Source organism: Orycteropus afer, unplaced genomic scaffold, assembly GCF_000298275.1.
Source record: "Orycteropus afer afer isolate SDZICR_OR568_19922 unplaced genomic scaffold, OryAfe1.0 scaffold00423, whole genome shotgun sequence".
NCBI classification, from domain to species: Eukaryota; Metazoa; Chordata; class Mammalia; order Tubulidentata; family Orycteropodidae; genus Orycteropus; species Orycteropus afer.
Genome location: NW_006922010.1, coordinates 1865632 through 1875388, shown reverse-complemented (window position 1 = coordinate 1875388; position 9757 = coordinate 1865632). Strand labels below are relative to the sequence as shown.

Genomic DNA, 9757 nt, shown 5'->3' with positions numbered 1-9757 from the left:
AAAGAAGTAGCAGTAATTCTAAGGAAACTTTTCAGTCTCCGAATCAGCAAGAGACATTTGGTTTTGAATTGAAAATGGTTAATGTTGAGTAGGAACCCTGGTGGCACAGTGGTTAAAGCGCTTAGCCGCCAACCAAAAGATATGTGGTTCAAATTCACCGGCAGCTCTGTGGGAAAAAGCTGTGGCATCCTGCTTTTGTAAAGATTTATAGCCTTGGAAACCCTAGATGGCAGTTTTCTTGTGTCCTGTAGGGCTGCTATGAGTTGGAATTGACACAGTGGATTTGGTTTTTGGTTTTAAGGTTGTTGTTGTTATGTGCCATCGAGTTGGACCTGACTCATAGCGACCCCTCCTTGGGTTTCTGAGGCAGTATCACTATGGAAGTAGATTGCCCAACCTTACTTCCGAAGAGTGGCTGGTGGGCTTGAACCGCCAGTCTTCTGGTGAGCAGTCAAGTGCCTTAGGCACTACGCTACCAGAGTTCTCAGGTTTTAAGGTTAAGTGCAGCAAAGTACATTATCTTGAAGGTAATTGGATTATAGCTACTTCAGAAGTTAGGTAATTTTCAGGTCTTCTCAGCTTTTTGATCTATTGCTTAGAACACCTGTCATTAATAAAACTGAGTCAGAGACCCATAGTTTATATCATTAATCTTTCTTTGATCATTCTGAGACCACTGTATTTTGCTTCATCTCCCCCCTCCCCTGTTGATTAGTAATTTAGATTGTATAGCATCATGCAGTGGCTGAGTTGATACCATCTCTATTGGATACCAAGTAAACATCCTGAACCGTTTGTCTGCCATTATCTTACTCTTCATGTTTGTTTCTGCAAGCATTTCCCACTTTTTATTGTTATTAGGTGCCATGGAACTGGTTCCAGCTCATAGTGCCCCTATGTACAACAAAATGAAACACTGCCACTGTATCAGTCCATCTCAATGAGGGTCTTCCCCTTTTGCATTGACTCTCTACTTTACCCAGTATGATATCCTTCTCCAGGGACTGGTCCCTTCTGACAGCGTGACCAAAGTATGAGAGATGAAGTCTGACAATTCCTGGTTCTAAGGAGCATTCTGGCTGTACTTCCTCCAAGACAGATTTGTTTGTTCTTCCATTGGTGTATGGGATATTCAATATTTTTCGGCAACACCATAATTAAAAGACATTAATTTTTCTCCTGTCTTCCTTATTCATTATCCAGCTTTCCACATGCATATGAGGCAATTGAAAATACCAAGGTTTAGGTCAGGCTTACCTTAGTCCTCAAAGTGACATCTTTAACTTTTAATACTTTAAAGAGATCTTTTGTACAGATTTGTCCAATGCAGTGTATCATTTAATTTCTTGACTGCTGCTTCCCTGGGTATTACTGATTATGGATGCAAGTAAAATGAAATCCTTAACTTCAATCTTTTTCCATTATCATGATGTTGCTTATTGGTCCAATTGTGAGGATTTTTGTTTTCTTTATATTGAGGTGTACTGAAGGCTGTAGTCTATGATCTCCATTAATAAGTACTTCGAGACATCTTCATTTTCAGCAAGCAAGGTTGTGTCATCTGTATGTTGTGCGTTATTGATGAATCTTCCTCCAATCCTGATGCTGTGTTCTTCTTCATGCATTCTAGTTTGTTGGATTATTTGTTCAGTGTACAGACTGAATAAGTATGATGAAAGGCTACAATCTTGAGGCACTTCTTTCCTAATTTTAACCTACACGGTATCCCCTTGCTTTGTTTGAACTATTGCCTGTTGGTCCGTGTGCAGATTTTATTTGAGCACAATTAAGTGTTCTGGAATTCTTCACAATGTTATCCATAATTTGTCATGTTCACACAGGTGAATGCTTTTGCAGTCAATAAAACACAGGTAGACATCTTTCTGTTATCCTCTGACTTCAGCAAAGATATCCCTCATCCCATGTCCTCTTCTGTATCCAGCTTACATGAATCCCAATTACATGAAGAAAGTGTATTCATACCTAATAGTTAAGTGTAGGAATTTAATTAGAATGTTTTCCCCATAAGTGAACTTCTCCAGAAAGAAGAAAAGTAACGCAAAACTTGGAAAGTTCAGTTCTGTATGTGTGAAACCTACTGCCAAGTCGATTCTGACTCATAGCAACATTATAGGACAGAGTACAATTGCCCCATAGGGTTTCCAAGACTATAAATCTTTTACAGAAGCAGACTGCCTCATCTTTCTCCTGCACAGTGGCTGGTGAGTTCAAACTGTAAACCTTTTGGTTAGCAGCCAGATGCTTTAACCACTGCAGCACCAGAGCTCCTTGCATATGTGACAGAATTGGGAATAAGTTGGCATTGTCCCTCTATCTTGTTTTCAACTGGGTTCTAAGCTTATTTTTGATAGGTAATCAGTGCCGTTTGGGTGTTAGTTGGTACATATTCAAAACTAGTACCTATTAAGACCTTTAAGAGGTGTTTATTTAAACAATAAAGAAACATGTTTGGGCTAAAAAATTTTTATTCAGCTTTATGGAATTTTAAGCTCTCTTCAGAACAAAATGAGTATTTGAAGTTTTGATAAATCTAAGACAGTCACTTTCTTTTCTTTCTTTATCGCTTACCCTTAGCCTCCGTGAAAGTAGGCTGTGGGGAAGTTAAAAACAACAAACTGCTCTGTGTTTATTGAATGAAAGTCAGCCATGCATGTTTATCAGCTGTTTTCCCTCTTGGAAGCTAAACTGTTCGAAAATGAAATCTGGTTTCTAGACAGCTTGGTTTATAAATTATGAGAATTATTTTTCTGGAGGTTTGTGTTCTTACTGTTGGCATTTTTCTTTGCACAGGGAAATTCTAAAAAGAACAAGAGCCGATAGTTTACAGATGGCTGGTTGGCGACTATTCTTCCTAGAGCTCCTGCCGCCGCTGCCCAGAACTACAGGGCCAAGACTCCACATCCACGCCGGGCTCTGCCTGCAGGAAGCTGGAGTGTGGTGGGACCTAGTGCACTAGTCAGTGTTGTACATGGCTTTGACACATTTAAAATATATTTGTAACCAGTGAAGCAAATACAGAATTTGATGTTGACAGTGAAATGGAAAACAGTACACATACCATGGATACTGTAGGTTTCCTTAAGCTGTTTTTACTGTGCAGTTTTTAAAATTAGGTTTTAATTTCAGTCTGTGACAACAATAAATATTTTGTATATTTTCAAAACCCAATTATATGGTAATCAATTTGGTATGTATGGAATTGATATACGTTTCTGGATAAAAGGCTTACATTGTCAAATTGTCCTTACCTTTTGCTATAATTGAAAGCAGTCTCCAGATTCTTTTTGAAGACTTTACCATTCTCTCTCTTTCCATCTCTCTTTTTCTCTTTCTCTCTCTCTCTTTCTCTCTCAGGGGGGGAGAGAGTGGGTTTTGCAAATTTCAGATCTTATGGGTTTATTATCATTGTCTTCAGCTCTTCAGTCACCCTGTGTTAGAATAATAGCTTAAGGAAATTGATGTCAATAAATTCATACTTATATCAAACTGTCAGTCTCTGTATGAAAATTTGATAAAGAAAACTAAAACCTATTAAAGTAGAATTTACAAAATTTACAATAATCACAAATCCCAATTGACTTAGATATAATCTTTCTAATTCCCCCAAATTGGAACCATTGCAAAGTTAGTCAGTCCTTCATTAGAGCTCTTAAGTTTTGCCTTGAGAATTACTTGTCACCACCATTCAAGCAAGGACCTTGAGTCCTTTCAGCCTCCCTTTGTTTGTCTCATACACTTTATACCTCAGAGGTGTCTCTCTCAGCACCTCTACTCCCAAGGCCCTAAATATATTGCTCCTTTTTTCTGAGTTGCTTGCACAGGCCCATTTCACCACAATGGTCAGCTCCCCAGATTAGCCGAGGTTTTCCTGATACACCTTCCTCACCGCTTCCTGCCTCAAGCTCCATCTTCCTTGAGCTTTTCCTCTAGACAGTTGCCAGTCACTCTCCAAAATGCTTTATTCTCACCTGAGAGCCTCTCACTGGCTCTTTGCTCAGCACAAGGGCCAACTCCTTGGCCTCTGCCCCAAACCCTCAGCTGCCAGTGGTAGATTGACTCTCTGTCAGTGCACTGGTTAAGTGCTTGACTGCTAATCAGAAGATTGGCAGTTCAAATTCACCAGCTGCTCCATGGGAGAAAGATGTGACAGTCTGCTCTGGTAAAAATTACAATCTTGGAGACCCTATGGGGTAATTCTATGAGTTTCTATGAGTCAGAATCAACTTAAGGCAATGGGTTTGGTTTTTCAGTTTGGCCAATGATAGAGAGAGCTCTGGTTGCCCAGAACCCTCAACAGCAATGAAGAGTTTGGATCCTGCCTTGAGGATCTCTGGGTTTGTCACTTCAGTGCCACTCTTCCCTAGCCCTCTTGACCTTTCTGTTTCTCGTTCCCTGCCCATTTCTAGTTTTCTGTCAGCTCAACCAGCTGTTTTCACTGCACAGGTGTGCAGGCCCCTGAGCACTCTCAGGGAAATGTCAAGTAGCCCTACTGCCCAGCTCTATCACGCACCTAGGATTTCTAGCCCCATAGGCCCTCCATGGCCCATAACAGGCTTTTTGGTATTTCTAATTCCATTTCTGTTCAAGTTTCAATACTGGCTGCACCATTTATCTGCTGAGGCTCTGTAGCCTCACTTGCAGAATCTGCACAATCAAAGTCAGAGCCAGCACAGTGAGTATTCCTCAACCTCCATACTCACACTGACGTTTGCCTTTCTTTATTGCTCTCCTGCTTCAGAGGAAGAGGGGTCCCTGCTACCCATAAAGCTAACTTATTTTCTGATGCTTAATGCCACTCCTTTAGTAGCGCTTGACTCTTTTATATTTTCAATTTTTCTTCTGGTGACTCCCTTCCCCCAGTTTACAAACAGATTGAACTTATCCCTAACTTTTAAAAAGTTTTCATTCAACCCTAGTTTAGAATACACTTACTCTGGAGCCACACTTCCTGAGTTTGACTCCTTATCCTTAGAGATGAGTTACTTGGCATTTCTGTGTGTTGGTTTCCTTTTCTGTAAAATGGAGATAATAGTGGTGCCTCCCTTCTAGCGCTTTTGTGAGGATTAAATGAATTAATATTATAAATTGCCTAGAAGAGTCCCTGGTATAAATGTTACTTGGTAATTATTGTAACTAGTAATATTATTATTGCTCCTACTTTTATTTCTTTTTCCCCTTCCTTTGTTCATATTCTTTCCCATATACTACTAGACTTCCTGGAAGAGTAGTCTATATTGTCTTCCCACCTTCACCATGACCCATTTGTTCCTTAACCTGAGATAGTCAACCTGTGCCCACTGTTCTAATAAAATTGTTCCAACAAATGTTGCCAGTGACCACCTCATTACCGAGTCCAGTCACTTCTCTTCATCTGTGCTCTTGCCCGTTTTCTGTAATGTAGAATGCTCTTACCCACTTTCTCTTTTGAAACCCTCTCTCTTTCCCCTAACTTCTTCAACACTTCTTTCTTTTCTATTCTTGTTTTACTTTCCTCTGAAAATTTCTTCTCAATCTTATTCTCTGACTGCACCTCATCTATCTTTAGTTTAAACGTTAATGTTTCCCAAGGTTTTTGTCCTAACTTATCTTGGTGAGTCTTTGCCAATAACTTGTCAAATCTCTCTGTCCAGTTTTAAGCTCTTCTGAGCTACACCTTGCACTCCTGCTGCCTTATGAACTCTGCCTGGATGTCCTGTAGGGCAGCTTACAAATCAAGAGGTTCGCTCAATGGTTTCATCCACTTTCTCCCTCTTCTCTACTCTTCTATCCATCCCGCCAGACTTATTTCTCATCTGATACTCATTTATTCATGTAACAAGTATTCATTGAATTCCTATTATATATCAGATACTATTCTAAATTCCTAAGTACTGGAATACAGAAAAAAAAAAAAAAAAAAAAGACCTGCCCTCATTGAGCTATCTCAATGTGGATAACAAACAATAAGGAAGTAAAACCTATAATGTGCTCTAAGGTTGTAAGTGCTGAGGAGACAAAGCCAGGAAGGAGACAGAGTTGGTAGGATGTTGCACTTTTAGTTTGAGAGCCCGGGAAAGGCCTTACAAAGATGTGACAATAGGGCAAAGACTTGGAGAAGATGAGGGTATGAACCACATAGATACCTGAAACGTGTGTTTCAGGCAGCAAGAATAGCAAATGCTAAGGCCAGGGGTGGGAGTATGCCTTAAAGTCCAGGAACAGCAAGGAGGCCTGCATAGTTGGAGTGATTTGAGCAGGGTGAGAGCACCAGGAAATGAGGTTGTAGTACCAAACTTCTGGTTAGCAGTCAAATGCCTTAGGCATCGAGCCACCAGAGCTCCTGGTAGAGGTAATGGGGCCAGAGAACAGTGTAGGTTGTGGTAGAGTTTGGTTTCTCCTCTTTGAGTGTTAATGGAAAACCTTCAGAGGGTTGGGGACAGAGGACTGACTGACATCTGACTTACATGTTTTAAGAGAATTGTTAGCTGCTGTGCGTAGAGCTTTGGTGGCATAGTGCCTAAGGCATTTGACTGCTAACCAGAAGCTTGGTGGTTCAAACCCACCAGCCACTCCACAGAAGGAAGACTGGGCAGTGTACTTCGTAAAGATTTACTGCCTCGGAAACCCAAAGTGGGTCGCTATGTGTCAGAATTGACTCAATGGCAGTGAGTTTTGGTGCTTAGGTTGTAGGGAAGCAGAGAGATTGGTTAGGAGACTAGTGCAATAATCTAGATGAGAGATGATGGTGGCTGGGAACGTCCACGGTGGTCGCAGTGGAAGTTGTACAAAGCTGGCTTCTGCATTTATGGTGAAGATAGAGTTAATCGGATTTGCTGACAGGTTTATGTAAACTTGCAGCTCTTTTCACCTGTTCTCTGTTCTTCCCTGCTTTATTTTACTCCTTAGTTCTTAGCATAATCTAACATGCTATATGTTCTGGTTATTTTTCTTATTTATTGCCTGTTCTAACTTTAGAAGATAAAGCTCTGTGAAGGCAGGATTTTTGTGTGGCTTATTCACTGTTGTCGAACACTCCCTGGCATGGGGAAGGCATTCACTGAATATTTGTGGGATGAATGTTGATGGGACTGGATGAGGGTATGAAGGAGAGAGAGAAGTCAAAGATTTTGGCCTGAGCAAACTTGGCTGAGAGAGGGAAGCCTGAGGGAGGAGCAGCTAGCCTCCACCTAGCAGTAACCTAAGCCAGAGACCTGGAATCTTCTTGGATCCCTCCTCACCACACATATTTCAGTGGTTATCTTGTATTACTGGATCTTCTACCTTTGTAACATCTCTCAGTTCCTACTTCTCCCTACTCCATACCCTAAATTCATCCTTCAGTGACCATAGTCTGGACCACTCATCTTTCTCTACTTCAGGCCTCCTACCCATCTACCAGAGCATCTTTCTAATACACGTCTGAATTGCCCTTTTCCTGATTAAAAGCCTTCAAGATGGCTCCTCATTGTGTCATTTCATGAATGTCCTGCAGACTTTCACCCCACTATGCCTTGGTTCCTGCTCTTCTCTCTGGTGTTGATACCCTTCCCTGCCTTCCCCACCCACATCCAGATTCCTGCACATCCCTCCTGTTGTAGTTAAGGTTGTGTGTCAACTTGGCTGGGTCTGGTTTAGAGTGGTTGGGCATCTGGATGTAGTTATCCCCTATGATGAGACTGGTAATCAGCTCCAGTGATTGGTGGAATCTGTGAGCATCTGGGTAGTTGCCTTAGGGATGCGGTCTGGTTCCAGTATGTAAGAAGAAGCTTTGAGAAAAGTCTGGAGCTTTCTGGTATGCTTTGATCCTGCGTTTAGCCAAATCTTCATTCAGCAGTCCACTGTGTTGCCGGCTGATCTTGGGACTGCTTCTGGACTTGAACTAGTGGCCTGCTGTGTTGCTTGATAATCTTGGGACTGTGCCATTTGACTTGTTGACCTTGGGTTTGTCAGCCCTAGCAGCCAGTTTTGCCTGAGGTAAGAGATACCTCCAGCTTCAGTGGTTCAGGAGCAAGAGGCAGAGCTGAAGCCCAAGGTTGAGGGACCTTTACCCATCCCCTAGAGCTGGCACTTTGAACTTGAACTTGTAGCCTCCTAAACTAGAAGAGAATAAATGCCTGTTTGTTCAAGTCATCTACCTGTGGTATTTTTGTTACAGCAGCACTAGAGAACCAAAATCCACCCCCCCAACACACACACACACATACAACCAGTTCAGAAGCTCCCCCTGTGAGGAGACCTTCACTGACACCTTCTGGGGTTGCACTGCTGTCTCTAGCATTGCGCAGACTTCATTCCAGTGACTCTTGCTCTTATTGGTGCCGTTCACCAGCTGTGAGCTGCCAGAGCTCCCAGACCAGCCATCCCTAGTATCTGGCCCCATAGACCCTCAGACAGTGTTTGTGGGACTGCTTGGCCACACTGTAGGCTGTTAGTACACTGCAAAGTTCTTAGACCTGAAGGACAGGACAGGACTTTAGAGAGTACAGTTGGATCCATAGCAAAACTGTGCCTTTCTGAATTAACTGCAAAGAATCCGGCTCTCTCTGTGGGGTCACTTCCCAAAGCATATCATAAACATAATTTATTAGCCACTTAATTTTAAATAAGTCAGGCCTGGATAAGATTTAGCATGTATTATTTAATTCTCCCAACAACCCCTTGTCTCATAGATAACTATGACCATTTTACAGATATAAAACTGAGCTCTGGAGTGGCTAAGCAACTTGTCCATGGTCATATGGCAGATACATCCTGGAGGCAAGATTCAAGTCCAGACTCGTCTGATGCCAGAGCCTGGATTATTCACTACTGCAGTATGAGCTCTTTAGAACTGGGGGCTTTGAGCACTATTCCTATAGGCACTATATGTTTGGAGAATGTAATTAAATCGTAACTGAAGTACTTTATTCAGCTTTCCATGTCTTCATTAAACACCTCTTATTCCTTCTTTCAAGGAGCTCTTGTGGTGTAGTGGTGAAGGCATCTGGCTGCTAACACAGAGGTCAGTGGTTGAAACCTACCTGTCTCTCTGCTGAAGAAAGATGAGGCTTTCTGTAAAGATTTACAGCCTTGGAAACCCAGTGAGACTGGTAATCAACTCCATGGTGGAATCTGGAGTTCCACCTTGGAAACCCAATGGGGGTCACTATGAGTTGGAGTCAACTCCAAGGCATTGAGAGTTTATTCCTTCTTTCAGTTAGCTTTTTGGGTTAATCTGAAGCCCTGGCATGGTGTTTAGTCCCTGGGTGGTACAAATGCTTCGCAGTTGACTGCTAACCTAAAGGTTGGCAATTTGAACACATCCAGTGACACTGCAGAAAAAAGGGTTGGTCATCTGCTTCGATAAATACTACACCCAAGAAAACCCAATGGAACCGGTCTACTGTGTAACACATGGGGTCAGTGTGAGTTGGAATTGCCTCCACGGCAACAGGTTTTTTTTTTTTTTTTAAATTGATTTGATAAAGTCTTTGCCTTTGACATGTTTTTCTTCTCTGACCCTTTATTTTTATTTATATATACCTTGTTATACAAACCTTTCTAAGCACCAGCCCCCAGATTTAGTATCAATATTTAGGCCATCAGCCTGCTCTTTCCTTCTAGTTCTTTTTCTGTTCAGACCGTGTTGTTAATATTTTATTATGGGGATTTTCTAACACAAAAGTAGAGAGACTAGTATGAACCCCTATGCCCTCATCACGCAACATGAACATTTTACCAGTCTTGTTTTCTCTTTGTCCCCACACTTTATTTTTTT

General features: G+C 41.7%; 1 protein-coding gene across 1 annotated transcript in view; it reads left to right on the top strand.

Moving 5' to 3' along the window:
- The window catches only part of PPP1R21 (protein phosphatase 1 regulatory subunit 21), a 142912-nt gene extending 140071 nt beyond the window's left edge, over positions 1 to 2841 (top strand). The window contains exon 20 of the mRNA XM_007953997.1: positions 2812 to 2841. Within this exon, the coding sequence (XP_007952188.1) occupies positions 2812 to 2841 (30 nt within the window). The remainder of the gene's footprint in view (positions 1 to 2811) is intronic.
- Positions 2842 to 9757: the final 6916 nt, after the last annotated feature.